Consider the following 19,935-nt stretch of genomic DNA (forward strand, 5'->3'; position numbering starts at 1 on the left):
GGTAAAAAAATGTTCGGGCCACCCCCCCTTCGCCAGTCTGTCACGCGACGTCACGAAAACCGCGAGAGCTCCCCATCTGATGTAAAGTGTACACGCTTATCATGCATGTACAGACCGAATAAAAAAAAAGTCCTTTTGATTGGACGCCTTTTCAACATTAACCTGCTGCTACTAGTCAATTCAGGCCACGCCCACTTTACCTGTCTGTCACTCGACGTCACAATACCGCGAAAACTCATTGCGTCAAAGTGACGTGTACGCGTTAAGGATGCATTAATATGCCGAACAAAACTGAATTTTTTTTCTGAATAGCTGGAGGCTGCCCCATTCCGAAAGGACGAGAAGATGGCTGGCTGACGATTTCTCAGGCACTGCCTATTCGCACCTGCGAGAGAGCATGGATTTATTTCCGCGTAATAACATTTTACGTGGCAGTATAAGGTTTTATTGAGCGCTTTCAGCAAGTATACAACATCACTCTGCCAACTCTTCTTTGCTGAGGTTCCGTTTTAGCTGCATTTTTAACATTCCGTTGCACGCCGCCGCGATTTTCGACCAGCCACCGCAAGCTAAATAAGGGGATCGAAGCGGACCAATCGCAGACGCCGGCACCACCTTCTTCCACTGCAATGTCTAGTCCCTATCGAAGCCTTCTACACTTAAGCGTGCTCCTCGCCTCTTGTCAGCCAGTCAGAAAAGAAAAACCACCCAATGTAGGCAATGTTATTCGTTTGGAAAGCAAACAAAAGTGACCTGCAAACGAGTGAGAGCGTTTCATTGGACTGTTCAGACAATCATGCGGGTCACCGCCCAATGCCTGCGTGGGCAGTTACGTGCATTTGGGGTGCGATCTTGTACGCGTTCCAAAATAGAACGAAGGCGGTCAGTTCCACCGAGACGCACACGATTGGTCCATTTGAACCGTGACGAACGCCATGACGTCAAGTGCGGCGTGATATCTGCTGTCAATCATTCCGTGTCGTCTGCTATCAGACGAACGCAACGGAACGGACCACCGGTTTCGTGACGTAAAGAACGGACCGCCTCCGTTCGATTTTGGAACGCGTACAAGATCGCACCCTTGATGTCAGGAGATTGGAATAAAAACATATAGGGATAGTTTACGTTATAGGGCCCTGGGTCACGAAAGCAAACCTCAAAAACTCAAAAAGCTAATAACCGCGTAATTATCGGTCAGGCTCGTTGATTATTTTAACTAAGTAAACACTCTGCCAGGTACTATCTTACCGGTCATCGGACCGTCAATCGATTGCCCTGCTGATAGCTTCTCTCTCCATGATATGAAGATAACATTTAAGCACATTCATGGGCCTTAATAACAACAAATTTAAACTATAGAATAGGTAACTTACAGATAAAGTCTGTAAAATATGTTATTGAATCTATTATACCTGTACTTTATTATGCATTTTTAACCTTGCTATCCAATTAGGTCAATTCCCCGATGCACTTAAAGAAAGCCACGGCACCTGTTTGTTATAAAGGTGTCAATAAGAATGAAGCAAATATTATAGACTGATATCAGTTGTGCCTACTATTTTAAAAATAAGAGAAAAAATATTCTTTTTTCGTTTAACTAATTTATTTGACGAAATGGATCCGTTTTCTAACGCACAGTTTGGTTTCAGGAAAGGACATTCAATTGAAAGAGCTTTATTAACTCTTAGACAAACTGTTGAGAAGCTATGAAAATAAGTGTATAATTTTTGTCTTTTCATTTATTTTAGTAAGGCTTTCGATTTACTTATCCATAACATCCTTATATAAAACTCTCAGATCATGGCATTTTCTGTAAACGCCCGGAATTATTTCGTTCATATGAAATATGAAATAGGAGTCAGTGTGTGCGTATGGATGACAACCATTCGTTCCCCTTCCTTATAGAAAGTGGTGCGCCCTAAGTCAGCATTTTAAATGATCTTTTGTTTAACGTGTACAGTAACGTTTTGTAAATATTGATACAAGCAAAAAATGCATCATATGACAGCTCTATCCTACTCTAAGGCTCTGATGAAAACGATCTTGAATCAAGATGTAATCATGTTCATGAGAAACTGGGCCTGTATTCACAAACACGTTCTAAGCTGGAACTGCTCGTGAAAGCGAATGCGAGCCAATCTTGATATCACACATATTATTAGCGAAGGCGACCGGCCAATGGCAAAGGGTACAAAAAGCATTGTGAATTCGGGCCTGGCTCTTCGGTCGCGTTCCAATCGCCTTAGGATTAATCCGCCCAAAACAACGCACGCCCCGGCCTCTTTCTTCGCCCGTGTTCCAGGTTGCGCTCATATGTATCTACTGAATATTTACTAAAAAGAAAGATAATTTTTGTTTTCGCACAAAAAAGTAAACAATTTGGAACAGGATATATATGGTGACGGTCACAGGATAGAAATAGTCAGCGAAGATAAAATTCTTGGTGTCATAGTTAGCTCGAATATTGCATGGGATTCCTACATTGACACTCTATGTAAAAACATTTCCGGGAGCTATGAATACAGGGGCACTGTCACGTTGTTGTGCAATTCTTCCCGTGGAGGCAACACTCCAACTTTATGATGAACAATTTGCTTCGCATATAGTTGTTGCAGTTTCCTGGGTTTAACACACACACACACACACACACACACACACACACACACACACACACACGCACACACACACACACACACACACAAAATTGACGTACTCGCAAATATAGATTATTCATCTTGAACAGATTATTTCGTTCTATCTTATAAATAACATTGTGAAAATACAGTGTATGTGTGAATTTGATTTGTTGCGTTCATATTGTGTATCTTCTCCCCATCTTCAGAAACTTTGTGGCCGCAATTGCACTACTTCAACATAATAGTAAGGTTCACACGCGTTGCATTGACTTGTGGCTCATACCATGCTTTTGTACTTTCTATAAATTGCAGTCTTTGCAGCACAATGTTCAGGTACGTCAGGTGCGAAGACATATCGAAGCCCACGTTGACATCAATACGTCACCTCTTCCTAAAACCATAATTGCTGAATTGCTTTGTTACACGTACTAATGATCATCATGTATGTGTGTATTTTTGTTTCGCGTTGCCTTGTTTTGTATACTGTAGTTTCTTCACTGCTGACTATATATGTTCTTCTTTACCTTTGTTTCAAGCGACATCTGTATTATTGTTACATGCTTTTTTTACACAATTTTCAACTTATTGTATTGTTTCTGACATCCTTAAAACTTAATATATTTTTATATTTTTGTATTTTTACGGCATACGATGTTCATGTTAGTATGTGATAATATGCCATCCAATTCTCTGTTAGCGATTGCTATGTTATCTAATGCTATATTTATGTTCAGGTTTAGCTTGTACATCGACGTTGGGCACCATGTGTGCCCTGATCTCAAGTCTCTTTATTTTTTTTCCAGGCCTCTGCCAAGCTGCAAGCCGCAGTTTTTTAGCCCTGTAAAACATTGTAAGATTCTTTTGGAAAAATAAAAGGAATTGAATTGAACATGCACGTGTCATAGTGCATAGAGACAACAAAGAGTCAGTATTCGTCTAAAAATGATGTTCGTGAAAAAAAAATCATTTTTATTTCACGATTTTTTTTCTCAGTATTTTTCCGTGTTGTTTGCTTTTACTTACAATTAAATCCGAATGCGGCCAATGGTAGCGCTAATGAGAGTACGCTATAGTTAACGCGCAACAGCTCTATGTTTCCGAGAAAGTGCAGACAACTTGCCTGCCATGCTTCAAACAGGACTCGCCTAAGCTAAGCGGTGTCATAGAAAACGACGTCCATGGCAGCGGCTCGCTGCCGCAATCAACAAATAGGGAAAAAAAAGAATATCTGCAAGCATGTTACGGCGATTCCTCTATAGAGACACTGATTGACGGGGGGGGCTCCATCCCAAAGGAAAAAGAGAGCCGTAAATAGGTGTAGTTGCACTTCTTGTAACACAGTCGGCGTCGTTGTCAGCTTGTTATTGGCCACACTGGCTGAACGGGTCGACCAGCTTGCTCATTAATCAGCCACTGGGCTACACGCGAGTGAGCGGGATGCGTGCGACAGCAGGCGCTGCCACAAGAAAGGCGACAACGGCCTTCAGTGACAAGGCAGGAGGCGCGCGCCCAGTCACTCTCTTAGTCAACACGTTGCTATGGCGCTCCCCAAGCTGCCTTCTCTCGAACACAAATAACAGGACGTGGGTTTCTCTACTACAACTGTACGTTCATTTGGACCTGCGTCGCAAATAAATTTAAAAAATTAAGAGGCTCATTAGCGAAAATTAGTTAACATTGACAGAAAGTTAAGCTCGTCTGAATCCTTACAAGCGTCTGCCAGGAGCGCCATGGACGCTGAACATGTGTATATTTAAAGTGAGCGCGGGGATTGCGCTGTCCGTTTGTCTATCTGTTAGGCTGCTGCGCACATCGTCGTGCCGTGATAGATTAGTCATTTGATTACCATGTAGCCACGGGCACCATATGCAACATTTTGCGGCGGCGTGACAGAAGCTACGGAGCTCGGAACAGCTCCGTCCCGTCCGCCAGTCTCTCCGTGCTGTCACGCCGCGGTAGGCGTCGTCATAGCGTCATTTCCATTGTGTCGTCCTCTTCGCCATCTGATAAACGTCCTCGCATAGTTGGAGAAGTCAAAACAGGGCTGCAGGGTGCGTATCGCAAGAAGCGCCCTTACGCTATAACTGTTCCTAAGGGGAGCTGCCAGTCAGTCATGGTGTTGGACATATCATTATAGAAGGTGCCCGGAAGAATAGTAGAGAGCGCTCGCAAACGAAAGGCTTTACGAATTCAGCCCCAGAAATTTTACACAGAGTTGGGGGCGTTGAGGAAAGTGGAGGGAGTAACTGCTGTGGCTATAAACGAATTCAGAGCTGTACGAATCGCTGAAGTCTGCACATTTTTTACTTAATTTTCGAGCACTTAGACTGGCGCTATATAGTACATGTCTCTGGCTCAGCGCAGCGTGTACGCAGCGCCAAGAACGGCATTTCCACATTCGCTGTTATATATGTTTTAAAGCGATTTACCAATCTTACAGTTAACAAATTAAGCAGGAAAAGTCATCTGTGAATTTATTCCGGCAACGAATCTCCTCAGCAACTATTTACTGCCGAAGATAACCTCCGACGGGGTGAGAGCGCTGCAACTGCACAAGTATTTCCTTTTTATTTCCTTTTTCAGAGGAAGCTTCAGCTCGGGCGCTCTTATCTAAATACCCGGTAAGGGAGAAATCATCTTTCTCGGCAACCACTGTCTCAAATTTGGTGAGGTTTGTTGCATTTAAAAGAAAACGCTAAGTTCTAGTGACTCTTGGCAGCGGATTCTAGACTAAGACCGTTGATATTTTTTACAAATATTGTTGAAAATCGGAAAAAAACGAAACTATCAGGTTTACAACTCTGTAACTCAGCAACGAGTATTACAATTCTGTCAAATTGCATCTAATAGTTCATCGAAAGCGCACAAAATTGAGTTGTTATACATGGCTTTTGAATACACCACTGACGTGTGAGCAGGACTTTTGCGAAACCCTTGTAAACAACGCAAGAAATTCGCGTAAGCTATAAATTATTACATCAATTGTTTTCCGTTTTGGATGTTCTAACAGATGTAGTTTACAGAACTGCGATATCGATTCTTGGTGCAGAGTTACAAATTTGTAAACTTCGTGCTTCTAATCTTTTGTTTTTAACTTACCGATTTTCGAGAATTCTTGTAAAAAATTCAAGCCATAAATGAAAAAAAAATAATGGGCTCAGGGGTTATCAGAGAAAAGCATTTCTTCGTTTTACATCTATTTGAATAGGCGGCATCGGAGTTGGGCCCGAGCTAAAGCTCACTTCTTAAGCTTTCTCCATATTTTTCGTGTGAGCAACGACGTCAGATTGTCGATGTTCACAAAAGAAGAGCACACGTAGCACGGGTGACAATTATTAAGCCCGACCACGCCCACAACCTCCACTGTTCAAGGTCTTGTTTGCTGGCGCGCCACTCAGTACAAGGAATCAGTCTGGAAATATGGTAAGTAGTTAATAAAGGTTTGTTCTTAAGATCACTGCCAGCATGCCAGTTCAGCCAGCCTGCTCGCCAAAAGGGGAAGTGGTAACGACGTGATCGGACGTGGAGCCACACATGGGAACAAGGAGAAAGAAGGTGTGAGGGTGTGATGCGTGAGATAAGCCTGCAGGAAAATAAAAATAAAAAATAAGGAACGATCTCTCACCCCCTGAGCCCTCTCACCCCCACCTCCCTAAATAATACGAGAGAGAGAGAGAAGGAGAAAAAGAAAGTGGGAAAGTAAAGGAGTGTTCCAACTCAAGAACTCATCGTGAGTCTGGAAGCAGCAGAACGAGAGGAGAAAATGCTCGTTGACATTCGCAGCGGTTTTCGACGTCCGGAAATATGTCGAGGAACGAGAAGTGTCGGTTCCCAGGCTCCTGAAGCGTGCGCACTCAACCTCTCTAAAAGCGACAGGCGGAGAGGATGGGGGCGCAAAGCACCAGGCAGCGGAAGTGTCAACCGCTGCCGATGTTCGTGATTTTTCCGGTGTTTGTTTCCACGAAAAAAAAAAGAAAAAGCAACGGGTGCGTTTCGGCGATCATTTTTCTTTCAAGAATAGGCGCATTTCGGTGCACCGCAAGCACAAAGGCCAACGTGTTCTGCTTAGCAGTGATAAAAAGCAACAGCTCCCGCTCTCCTTCCCTCCGGACAAAAAATCCTGCCACGACAAACAGACTTTTTTTCTTCTTTTCTTTTTCCCCCCTTTTTTACGCGATATATTACCGCTGCTCTTCACGTACGAATCCGCCCGCCGTGGGGTGAATTAATTCGATAGAGACGAAATGCAAAAAAAAAAAAAAAGATGACGCTCGTGTACCGTGCATTGTGTGCGCGTCAAAGAAACTCAGGTGGTCAAAATTATTCCCAAGTTCCCCATCAAGGCGTACCTCATAATCATATCATGGGTTTGGCACATAAAACGTCAGAATTTAATTTAAATATATGAATTCGAAAGTCCGAAAACTGTTAAACTGAACGGAAGTATGTAATAGCACTGCACTGACCATCAAAAATGACGTCGTCTGTTTCCCTCCTCAATAACTCCTGTTCGAAACGCACTTTGACGCATGCTTCCGACTGACTAGGCTCACTACTCAAGAGGTATAGGAATTCCGGCATCGAGGGCAGAAACACCTCGGCTCTTAGCACGCCCACTTGGCACACCGGAAGTGGGCGTTCTTATCAGAGATGGCTTATCGAAGAAGGCGCCAGCAACGCGGCTATCGAATCACTGCGGCATGCTTGCAAGTGCACGCCCGTCGCCACTGTTACCGACGAGGACGAAATGGTGGATTCTTTCGCAAAGCATGTTCGTGAGACGGAGAAACGGGACAGGGACGCTCTCATTGGCTTTCTGCGGGATACTACTGCTGCTGCGGCATCATTTCATTGCGCAGCAAGCTACTATAGCATGGTGGCAACCTGCTACCAAGGTGTCCACGCGGTGTTTTCTCGATACAATTATAGACATTGTGAGCTGGCTAAAGTCGGGGCAGAAATCGCATAACTTATGGTATATTCAACTGGTCGCCTCCATTCTCCGAATCAGAGTCTACAGGAGAGGAGGCAGAGGACGAAAATGGCAGAGGCGAAGCCACGTGACTATGCAGCAAACGTTCGATTTCGCCTAGCCGAAGCTGCCAGGAAAAACGGCTGACGGTGGGACGAGCGTTCGCAGACACGGCCGCATGCCTGAGGTATGGAGGACCGTCGCCAACAGCTGCGACGCTGTGTTGTGATGACGCGGTGGGAAGCGCTCGTGTCGACGACTGCACTTATGACAGCGCTCGACGCGGTATCGAGGAGAGCGACCGAAATGAACCGGCCGAACGCAAGTCGCGCGCTCTCCTTCGACCAGTCGAAGAAAGCGCTGCTTGCGAGAGCGGTCCAAAGCGCACCAAAACGACCAGGCGAAGTGCCATTCGCGCCAGCGGAATCCGTGCAGAAAACACCCAAGTCGGAAACGGCGAGCCGAACCAGCAAACGAAGACAGACAGACAGAGAGAGGTGGTGTTACAGGAGAAATATTTTTCTGGGAGACACGTTACTGGCGTCTTTCTGCTACACTCTTCTTCTCTTCTATTTCACTCCTTCGCTCTGATCAGCCACCCCTCAGGAATCAATTTCTCTGAGACATCAGTTCAGTTCCCCTGCATTACATTTCTTATTATTCTGCTCGGTAATCGCTAGGAAGCACTCGAAGCTTTGAAACTTAGCTGAAAAGCGCAACTACACTGTGGATAAAAAGAAATTATGTGAATTGTCGAGGATCGTGTACGTGACCGAAATCAATGCCCTTTCTTTTCTCAGGCGAGTCCGGTCAACATTATTTATTTATTTATTTACTTACTTATACTTTAGGTGTCAGAAGGCTGTTTTCCGGTGACGGGCTAAGGATATGGAGAAACATTCGAAACAATTTTTGCTATAATTTTCCCCAACAGAGTAGTAAAAGATGGAACAACAAATCGGGGAAATATATTGGCAGTATTTACAGATCAATATTCGTAAAATTAGTTGGAATCGGTCCACATGTAGTTAGGTAATCAGAATATTCCCGATCAGAAAACTTTAAAAAAAGTAGCTATGCCTGCCGACGCTTTTAAAACGACAGTTTCACATATGTTTCTAGCGCCTCTGACAAAGCTTTACGCTTCCTTGCGGTGTGCAGGAAAAGCTACAGGTATTAACTTTAAAAGAATCGCACTAAGCTTCGTCCTTAATCAAGGTATAAGTGCTGTCAAGGGATAAGACGGAATAAGGGGCACAGTATAAAAGCAGAATATGCCGCGCCGTCGCCTTAACATTAAGGTATTGGTACATAAGTGAAGGGGGCGTGTAAAGGGACGCGAAATAGAAACACTATAGCAGTTTAGAGTGAAGTACTCCTTGAGAACTACCTCTATTGGCCTTTAATTGACCGAAAAGAAAAAGAAAAAAAGAAGAAAAAGGCAAGTCGAATTTTTAGTTGCTGTATCGGCCCAAAAGCAGCCAGATATAAATTATGGGGTTTTCACGTGCCAAAACCACGATCTGATTATGAGGCACGCCGTAGTGGAGGACTCCGGAAATTTGGACCACCTGGGGTTCTTTAAGGTGCCCCTAAATCTAAGTACACGGGTGTTTTCGCATTTCGCCCCCACCGAAATGCGGCCGCCATGACCTGGATTCGATCCCGCGACCTCGTGCTTATACCAGCGCAACACCATCCACTAAGCAACCATGCCGGGTAAAAAGCAGCTAGATCTAACTGAAGATAGCTAAACTGGCAACACTTCATTTCGCGCAGTGCTCTGTACCATTTCTTAAAAAATAAGCGTTTTAATAATAATAATAATAATAATAATAATAATAATAATAATAATAATAATAATAAAAGACTGTGAGTTGTACGACTAGTGTTTCGGTATACAGGTCATTATCCTTTTGGCTTTCATACCGAAGGACATAAGAACAAGAGGCGTTTGTTGGATATCTAGACAGGCGATAATATAAGCTCCAAGTGGAGCGATAAGGAGCAAAGGATAAGAACAATGAGAAACCTTGAGCAATAAGAAAGAGGGGACATCGCTGAAACAACGGGTTCACAATCTGTATAGAAGTCACGTACTGCGTAGAAGAAAAATGTTTTCGCGTGGAAGCACAAGGGCCTCAAGGGCGGCGGCAGCGATGTAAAATACAAGCGTGTGTTCCAGCGTTCCAAAAAGAAAAGCAAAAGAAAAAAAGGAGAGGGAGAAAAGGGTAATGCGGGAAAATGTATAGTGCACGGTGCAAATAGAACCGGCATATGTTAAGCACAACTCGACACAACTCGATCACACAGCAGTGATCGAGTTGTGGTCCGACATGATCTCGGGCACGTGCCCTAATCAATCCTTGAGTTGTTCAACTCCAACGCTTACCTATACGAACAATCTACAACAGCGATGGTTTCTCTCAAAATGAAAACATGCTGCCTCTGTCCAACGTGCTAATAGTGTTTCAATTTAAAAACAGTTAACGTACACATCTCGAAATTCTTGACACCCTCAAATGTGCTCATTCGTTTACACACGGTGCTTTGTGCAACTCCCAGGATTAATATGTAAAATATACAGCAGCATTACTGAGGGCGAGTGAAAAGAAACCAGCGTACTAAATTGGATTTAGCGCTGTGTTCTATTTCGCTGAATGACAAATGAAAAAAAAAATACTTGCCATACCCGGCCCTGCGAAACTGGATGTCCAGCGAAGCTGTTGCACAACCACCACCACAACTGCTCAGGGTGGTATGCAATGCTTTGCTGATGGTTCGGATGCTTGTTTTGAGCCTGCTATGTATTGAAACGTAGGCTGTTCTGTGTGTTGTATGGGTGATTTCAATCAATGTATGCACTGTTCGCTTCACTTTGCTGAGCGCTTGTAGCCTCTGCCTTACGGGGGTTTGAGCCTTTACACTTTTTTTCGTGCTTACGGGGGTATGAGCCATTCCTTACAGTGGTATGATCCATTGCTGGTGGTGACAGACGCTTGTTTTGAGTTTATTCTTTATTGAGACGTGCGGTGTTCTGTAGGTTGTACGCGTGATTGCAATGAATGCATGCACTGTTCGTTTCACTTTGCTGAATGCTTGTAGCCTCTGCATTACGAGGGGGATGAGCCATTGCATTTTTGCTTGCTTAGGGGGGTATGAGCCATCAAGCTGATGATGATAATTTTTGTTCACGGACAGACACGAAAAATGCCAACCACCGAGAGGCTAACAGCCTCGCTGTAAAACGAACGTCTTCAGCATTAACTTGGAAAGTGTAAACCGAAGAAAGCTAACGATGTCAGGTAAGTCTGCGAAAATTCTGAAAAAAAAAGAACGGAAGTTTCCAAATTACCGTGTTCTATATTCTTTTTCTCGAATGCATCAAATTTAGCTCTGTGGAGGTTGACGCATATAATGGTAACTAAAATAAGATACAAGAAAATATATAACGCCGAATGTATATGCATGAAATAAATAAAAAGGATTAGCGCAGTTTCTAGTTTCGTCCAAAGAAGTTACGTTATATATATATATATATATATATATATATATATATATATTATAAAGGTTCTTAATATATGTGTAGTAGTCTTTTTCCTATATATCAGCGTAAACTGAAGTTGATTTAGTGGCAAAGATCTTGGATCATTCGTCGGAAAAAATGTGAATGCGCCGCCTCAGGCAAGCCATTAGGAAAGGAACATGTGTAAATCTATGCAGTCGGGTGTCGGAAAATCGCGCAAGTTGTGCACGAGATCGCCGATGTGCTCCGAAGGCGCCTCAACAGCGCGCATCCGCGCGAACTCGACCTTGATGTATCGATCGGTGGCGCTGAAGGCCCAATGCCAATGAAAGTCATAATATTACACTCTAAGAAAAATCCCGGGGAAAACGGGAGTAACTGCGCCGTTAGTCCTAAAAAGGGCGCTTTCGTCCCTCAAAGGACTAACTGCATGAATGTGCGTGCCGTGTGCGAATTTCGGAGAGTAAGTGTTTAGTCCCTGCTCGGAAAGAGAGCAATGGGAGGACGAACGGCAACATTTACTCCCCAGGCACTTCGCTGTTTTCGTCCGTGTCATGGAGCGATGCGGCGAAAACGGCATTGGCTATAAATCGTGAATGGTTCGAAGTTCGTGCATTGTCTATTGAACTACATGCAAAGCAGCACCTTACCTCTTCGAAAATTACGTGAAACTTAAAACTGGAATGTGAAGAGGCATGCCCTTCGTGCGCACCCCATAAGTGAGCGATACACATTAAACGCGCAAGTCATTGATAAACGGCTAGATTTTCTTGGTCAATAGTACCTAAGTTTCTTCCGTTCCAAGGAGGTTGCGAACTGAAGCGATGTGTAGCTCAAACGGCACACGCTAAGTGACAGAGAAATTGCCCTTCTCTGTCGTTTTCGCTGCCCCGTTTGAGCTCGCTACACGTATATATGGCGTAGTGCCTCAGTTTAAATCACCCTAATAATACTCAGGCTGATTTCTTTTCGCAGGCGCTTATGGTTGCAAGTACACGCAACGTTAGACGCTCACTGCATAGCTTGCACAAAATACGGAGTCACTTTTATATTGCCGCACTTGTGTTCCCATGCTTAACCTTGTCTAAACATCCCGTCTTATCAACCAAGCGGCGTGGTGAGGTGGTTAGAGTACCTGACTTGTGAGCGAGAGGATGTGAGTTCGACTCCTGCTCTCGGGCACGTTTCTTTTTCCAGCTCATTAATTTTTTCTATTATGGTATAAATGCATAATTTAATTAATTCCGCCTTTGCGGAGCATCGGAACGAATTACCGTTACTCCCTTGAGGACCATCGGGCAGGGGCAACTGTTAGTCTCCGAAGGAGTAAGCGCATGGGGAGTAACAGTTCATCCCGTGTCAGTTCGTCCCCAAAAAGACTAATGGTTGTGGCAAATCAGTTAGTCCCCAAAAGGACTAACCTCCCTACCCCTTTTAGTCCTTTTTTTCTTAGAGTGTAACATATACACAAAACGAACCACCAGCCTCATGTTCAGAATTAAAGCGCCTTAACAGGAGGCTTGTGGGTAGTCTTGTGTATGTGCTGTTATTATCCTGCATTTTTTGGCATTGGGTCTTCATTTCTTGGTTGCCATGTTATAAAAGAAGAAGAAAAAAAATAGAGTTATAAAAATACATCATATTATTGACAATAAACTCAACCATTAAGAGTTCCAAGTCGCCTCGGCTACTGTGGAAACGAATGCTCCTGTGAAATGGCTGCACGCGCTCAAAGCAAACATTGCCAGGGCATTAATCCCCTCAACTTCTCCAGTTCGAAAATTACCCTGGCACTCTTTCTTACCTTCTCATCAGCTTCCCGCATTTGAGGTCCTGAATAATAATTTAACCGCAGTAATTCTCCATCAACGCTGCGACATGCCGCGTAGTCAGCCAGCATTAAGTTGAAAGCGTATGTTGCTACTGCGTTCTCAAACGCGACTCGATTTCCAAAGAGCATGCTTCCGAATACAGTGAGATTTAGGAAGCATGCTCCTCATGCGCGTCGAAGCGCGCGGCAGAATGATCAAGAGCAACTTACGTATGTCTGGAGAACGGAGGCATCCGGCGTGTTTATTTCCCATGATGTGGCTTCTCCGGCGTTTGGAAAATTTCACGTTCACGTAATCCGCATGGAAAAGAGCGGTGCACCAGTAGAGCGCTCACACGCAATCATGCGGATACGCGAGCGCCAACGCCACGGCGGAACTTGTCTCTTTGGCGAACACACACGCGCGCTGGGAAGACTTGAGCGCAACGACGCGTCAACGTGCCTACGTTGCCACCATCCAGTGTGCGCGCGTCGCTGCGGCGCACGTGCTTTCGTACGCTGATTGACGAAAGTTCCGGAGTTACGCCGCAGCGAGAAGAAAACGCGCGTTGCGGCCAAGTGAGCAAACAAAAACTCGCGCCAATCGTGGATACGTAGCGCCGTGGAGCGACAGCAAAACGAGGACTTCGTGTCTTCGATGCAATCGTAGCCGTAAGATGGCGCCAGGCGTTGGAAAAGCCGCGGGGAGAGGGCGGCGGAGTAGGTTGAGAAAATGAGCGGGTCCCAAGGCAGGAGGCCAGACACGGATTGAATATTTGTTGCAGCACATTGCGTTGCAGCTTTGTTTTGTGTTTATCTGGTATTGTAACAGATAAGCACGTATAGAGAAACAAGATTTATACCTGCAACCACTGGCAGCATTTCGCGCGTGCATGCTCAGTTGTAGTGTTCGGTTAGGTACAAGTGATGCCCAACCCAAACGGCTCGTGACGAGGTAAGGACAGGTGAGGTATCATGAGGTGCAACCATGTATCAGCGATCAGTTTGTTAGTGTCACATGTGATGTGCTTTGTATTAGACGGCAGTTTCCTTGGCGGTCGAACGCGCTGTTCTTATGACGGCAGACAACTCGAGTCAATCGTTTTACTTTACGGCGCATCTTTTCACTATGCTTCACTTATATTCTCGATTGATCGGGTATAGTTTCACTTTTGCGTGACGTAACGACACCGCAATACCTACGGGCATCGTGTGCTGGCCCAGTAAATCGACATGAACTGAAGCTGAGATTATTGGAAGTGATCGATCCAGAATGCGGCTCAAAAGTGAAGACTTAATATTTAGGGCACACTGCAGCAATATATGGTCATAGCGAACTTGCTACGCTATAGGCAGAGTTAGTGTTACAAATGCAAGTGTATGACTGCATTGCCTAACGTGCAAACCTTTTGATCCGAATAAAAAAAATTTTTAAAAATTAAATAAAGAACAATGCATATTTTATGTAGGTTTTTTAAAAGTTCTGCATCCGTTCCGTCGATAGCTCAGTTGGTAGAGCGGTGGACTGTAGATGCGAAGTCAGTAATCCATAGGTCGCTGGTTCGAATCCGGCTCGACGGAGGCGCTGCTTTTTTTCCTCTCCCATTTTACTGGGGGTGGGCGATTGTTGGAAGTTTAGAATACGAATGGAATAATGGGACAATAACTATTCCACAAGAAGGTATTTTCGAATACTCGAAACTAACCAGATTTTCGCAACAACCTACCGTTATCTGTCTTGAACAAAGTAGTGCAAGTTATTAGTAGTGAAACAAGGACAAAGGTTTTCAAAGCCATACGAAAACAAAACTGGTAATGCAAACTTCGTTTCCGGCTTCGCGGCTGAAATCTACGTGATAATCACGGTTCTTGCTGGTGTTCTTTCTGCATTCAGTATTTTTGGCACTGTTAGTCGTGTAGCAGCGTTAGCTGTCAAGATACAACCAGGGATGTTTTCCTTGCAACATGCCCTTTTACATGAGTTTGTGGCGTACGAGTTCCTCGGCGGCTTTTTTGTTTTTTTTCCAGCACCTGCATGTGATCTTTTTTTCGGCAGCCATTTATTTAGCGTTTTTGGGAAGCTATTCACGCAGCAGCCATTCATTCTTGGAGAGCTTGTTTGCAACCAGGCTCGAAAGATGTCGAAGGGCTATACGTGCAATTTTTTAATGATAATTAGGGGTCTTGGGTTTAAAACTGATCCTTTGTGCCTGAGAGTGCGTTTCTTCTTCTTTTTTTTTGCACTAGTAAGTACACAGGCGTGATACTAAGTTATATAAGAATACATGTTCCTGCTGTAAGTATGTGCGGCTGTGTTTGATTATTCGATATTCGATTTTTACTATTCGTATTCGGTTCATATATATTCGGAAAACTTCATATTCGCCAACCTCTATTTCTAAATAAAATTTATTTGACTGCTGCAAGAGTTCGCGTTCCAGGCTCACCGTGACGATAACTATAGACACAGCTGGCTGGATATGTAATCAAGCCAAATAAGTACCTCGCCATACCATAGAGTCAGACTCTGGAGCTTTGCAAGACGCGTAGCGCCACCTGCCGGTGCGAAGAGGCAGTAATTGAGTAGTGCCACGGCCGCCTCGATCACGCGCGCACGGTGGGTCTCCGCCGTGCGCGCGTGATCGAGGCGGCCGTGGTAGTGCGAAGTCCGACTCCCTTGCTAAGTTGCCTATGCAGCTAGCGACTGCGAAACAACGATTTAACTAGATATTGGTCCACATTGCGAGTGTTTTGAGCATTTAACACCCAGACAGAAAGCTATGAATTTCTCCGCTAGTCCGACGCGCCGTCGAATAGGTGTTCTGTGGCCGAACTGCTGTTAAGAACGGCCATCTGCAGTGCAAAGTTTTGCCAACCCGTTGCGACTGTGGAGGCAACATCCCGGGAGCATCGCCGCCAACCTCTAGCCACGGCGTGACTAAATCGACTTTGTGTCGATATCAATACGCGCATCCTCCACTCTCCGTCGCTTCAGCTAGGATGCGTTGTGACCGAAGGAGTTCGACGAAGCAGGCTTTGTGCGCAACACGACAACGCGGACCTAATCTCCTATGGGTGGGGGAGCTGCCGCGGGAACGCCGACGGACACTCCTTCCCACGCACCGTCCAAGACGCAAGACAACGCGCTACCCGTAACGTCTCCCGAGTTCTACGAAGCCCCTCTGACGTCGGCTCCGGACCATCGCCCCTGTGTGTATGCGGGTGTGCGTGTGTGTGTGTAAACCGTGCCGCGGAGAGGCGTCTAGTTTGCGATTACTAAACGAACGTTCGCATCACCTTGTATCGGGAGAGGACCGAGTGTTTAAAAACCGCTGTTGTGCGGCTGCTCAGGTCACTCTCTCTCAAGCAGTCATGTTAGACTGATGTACTTTCTCAAACAGTCATGTTAGACTGATATAAATACTGTAAATAAACCCATATTCCTCGTTCTCGATGAGAAGCAGTCCTTCTCTTCATCAACGTCCTCAGCGTGGATAAATTGGACGACGGCATGGGCCAGCTACCTTCTAATTCATGCCCGACTCCAATCTTGACAACGGATCACGAGCGATGGGATTGAACCCCCAATCATAACACTGCTAAGCGCTTGCTGGCTGATGGAGGAAACGGCAGAGAGAGAGAGAGAGAGAAAACTTTTATTGTAAAGTTTTAGTGGAGCTTTCTTTCCCAGCGGTGTGGGCTAGCGTGGCGTCTGCTTAGCCGCGACGCTATCAGCCCATTCCGCCAACCGTATCTGGTCTTGCGGGTTGGAAGTTTTCGTTTTTTTCTCCCTTTCGTCATGTGAGGGAGCTCGCCTAAAGAGTTCTCTCGGGGGAGGGTTCTTTTGGCATCCCCACAAGATGTGATCTTGGTCCGCAAGGGGACAGCTACAATGTTTGCAGTTTGGTGGATATTCACCACCGGTCATTGCAGCTAGCCTTTTTAGACTAAGTACAGATCTAGTCTGTACTCTCCTGAGGTTAGTGGCCTGTATTCTTGTCAGTGTCTCGTGCGGGGATGGATATATTCGCCTGGATTCTCGGTAATAAACGGTCATTTCGTTGTAGGTGTGGATACCTTCATGTCGGTCAACCCCGACGGGCAAGCCCACCTCCCGGTTACTAGCTGCTCGGGCGGCTAGATGGGCGGCCTCATTGCCAGGGTTGCCCGCATGAGCGGGTACCCACACCAACTTCAATAGATTGAGGTTTTTGTTAATTATTCTGAATGCTCGAGGGGAAATGAAACCTAAGGTGTAGTTACGAATCGCTGTTTTCGAGTCGGATATAATAATCTTGGTGCCCGGAATGGAGGTGCCCATGGCGATGGCGGCCTCTCCCGCCTCCACAATGGAAGATGTGTTTACCGTCGCACAGCTGATGGTGTGCCCGTCGCCATTAGTGACGGCTATAGTGTGTCGACCATCACTGGTGCGAGCAGCATCCACGTATATGGCGGGTTGGTTTTTGTAACATTGCCAGAGTGCCGCCGCCCTAGCTTTGCGTCTACCGCTATTTTCAGTGCTCATGTTTTTCGGAAGCGGGGGGATAATGATCTTGGTCCGGATAGTGTTAGGTATTCGCTGTCGTTGCGGGATGTCTAAGGCTGGGCGATACCCAAAGGTGTCGAGGATCCGCTGTCCCGCATGTGTGCCGGATAATCGAACTGTTTGAGCCCATTTGTGGGCCTCTATGATTTCCTCAACGTTATTATGCACCCCTAGACTCAAGAGTGCCTCTGTATTAGTCCATTTTGGTAGCCCAAGAGCCTGTTTGAATAACGTTCGGATTAGACCGTTAATCCGTTCCAAATCCCTCTTCCTGAGATGCAGGTAAGGGCAGACATACGCCACTCGGCTCAGAAAGAAAGCCTGGATTAACCTGCAGGCATCTTTCTCCTTAACTCCGTGCCGTCGGTTGGAGACCCTCCTGAGAAGGTTCTGTAATTGCCCAGCTGTAGTTTGGAGTCGTGCTATGGCTTCTTGGTTGTGCGTGTTTTGCAGGATCCACAATCCTAACACTCTGATTTTAGGAACGGGTGGGACCGGTTGTCCAGCTACCTGCACCTGAATGTGTGCCGGCAAATTAGCAGCCGCATTTGCGGGATTTTTTTTCCGGACTATAAGCAATTCTGACTTTTTCGGCGAACAGCTCAGGCCATTGTTGCGAGCGTGTTTCTGCACTGCGTCAGCCGCTGCCTGCAGTGATTCTGAAATCTCTCCATCCGACCCAGTGCACGTCCAGATCGTTACGTCATCGGCGTAGATGGCGTGCCTGATATGAGGAATCTCTTTGAGCTGTCGGGATAAGCCACTCATGGTGGTATTAAAGAGGAAAGGAGAAAGTACTGCTCCCTGTGGTGTACCTCTAGTGCCGAGCTCTATGGTTTTGCTTTCAATATTGCCTATGTTTACGGTGGCAGTACGTCCCTTGAGGAATGTGGTAATATAGGTATATGTTCTCTTACCTACGTTCATGTTGGTTACGTTTTCTAGAATGGCTCGATGTGAGACATTGTCAAACGCTTTGTGTATGTCTAATGCTAACACTGTTCGAGTTGCGCGTATAGGCCCTGGGTTAAGGATATCATTTTGTACTTGCCACAGTATGTCTTGGGTGCACAGTTTAGGACGAAAGCCGATCATTGTCTCTGGGAAGAGGTTGTTGGTTTCGGCATAGTCAACCAGTCTATTGAGAACCACATGCTCCATAGCCTTACCAAGACAAGAGGTAAGGGATATGGGTCTGAGGTTCTCTAGACTGAGTGACTTGCCCGGTTTAGGAATGAAGACCACGCTAGCGTGCTTCCACTCTTGCGGGAGTGTACCGTTTTGCCAGTGCTGATTAAAAAGCTTAGTGATCATTGTTATGGTAGGGTCATCTAGATTCCTGAGCATTTTGTTGGTGATCTTATCTTTACCGGCTGATGATGTCGTGCGTAGGCAGCTGAGAGCGGCGCGTACTTCGGCCTCGGTGATGCCTTCGTCTAATGTTGTGTTTTCGTCTCCTCTGTACTCTATATATTGTCAAGAATGGCGAGCTGTGAAAGAAGATTGCCACACAGTTACGACAGGGCGACACGACGCGCACCTCTCCCTCTCCGTCGCTGCAGCTGGGAGGCGTTCAAAGAAGCGGCCTTTGCGCTGGAATCCGCCGCCTTACTCCAGCCCCTTCGACATTGTGACGGAACTAGTTCGGTGTGTGAACAATGATTCCGGAGTTCCCCAACGCGGAGCTGATTTGACACGCATGGACAAGCTGCCGTGGGGACGACGTATTTTGGAGCGTCTCACGCTTCGGCCTAGCACGGAACAACGAGCGACCCTCGATCGGCGCAGATAGTTTCCCGGAACGGCACCCCGCGCGTTGCCTCTGTGTACAGAGCGCGGTTGCCTTTGTGTACGTAAACTGGTTTGCAGAGCAGCGGCGAGTTGGTGATGAGTAAACGAACAGTCGCCGCGTCGTAGGACCGGCGCATCGAGTGTATAAAAACTGTGGTTGTGCGAATGCTGAGGACACTTCTCTTGAGCAGTCATGTTAGACTGAGTCACTTCTCTCATGCAGTCCTGTTGGACTAATACTCTTTTTCTCAAGCAGTCATGTTAGACTGATTTAGTTTCTGTAAATAAACCCTTTTCCTCGTTCTCGATGAGAAACAGTTCTTCACTTCATCAACGATCTCAGCGTAAATAAGTTGGACGACGGCATGGGCCAGCTACCTCCGAATTCATGCCGTACTCCAATCTTGGCAAAGGACCACGGACGATGGGATTGAGCCCCCAATCCTGACAACTGGCTGACAGCGGTGAGATGGACTTTGCGACATGGTGCTGTATCTGCGGTGAGTGCTTGGTTTTTGCTTTGACTCTCTAGGCTTCATTTTGTGGTTGTTCTGTTTAGAACAGTAGGAAAGCTAGATTGTTGTGTGTTAGCTAGGTTGTGTTTTCCTAGCTAGATTTAGAGAGCAGAATCAAGGCAGTAAAGCAGCAGTC

At 45.8% G+C, this 19,935-nt stretch overlaps 1 protein-coding gene and 1 non-coding gene across 2 annotated transcripts in view; one reads left to right on the plus strand and one right to left on the minus strand.

Moving 5' to 3' along the window:
• LOC135902635 (breast cancer anti-estrogen resistance protein 3 homolog) overlaps positions 1-13,460 on the minus strand; it is a 252,610-nt gene extending 239,150 nt beyond the window's left edge. Inside the window, exon 1 of the mRNA XM_065432828.2 lies at positions 13,176-13,460. Within this exon, the coding sequence (XP_065288900.1) occupies positions 13,176-13,218 (43 nt within the window). The 5' untranslated portion in view covers positions 13,219-13,460. The remainder of the gene's footprint in view (positions 1-13,175) is intronic.
• Positions 13,461-14,438: 978 nt separating this feature from the next.
• Positions 14,439-14,525, plus strand: TRNAY-GUA (transfer RNA tyrosine (anticodon GUA)). The gene is given in 2 exon segments: positions 14,439-14,475; positions 14,490-14,525. It is a non-coding gene; the product is annotated as a tRNA-Tyr (tRNA).
• The last annotated feature ends 5,410 nt before the right edge of the window (positions 14,526-19,935 follow it).

The sequence above is a fragment of the Dermacentor albipictus genome, chromosome 1, assembly GCF_038994185.2.
Source record: "Dermacentor albipictus isolate Rhodes 1998 colony chromosome 1, USDA_Dalb.pri_finalv2, whole genome shotgun sequence".
In the NCBI taxonomy this organism is placed as follows: Eukaryota; Metazoa; Arthropoda; class Arachnida; order Ixodida; family Ixodidae; genus Dermacentor; species Dermacentor albipictus.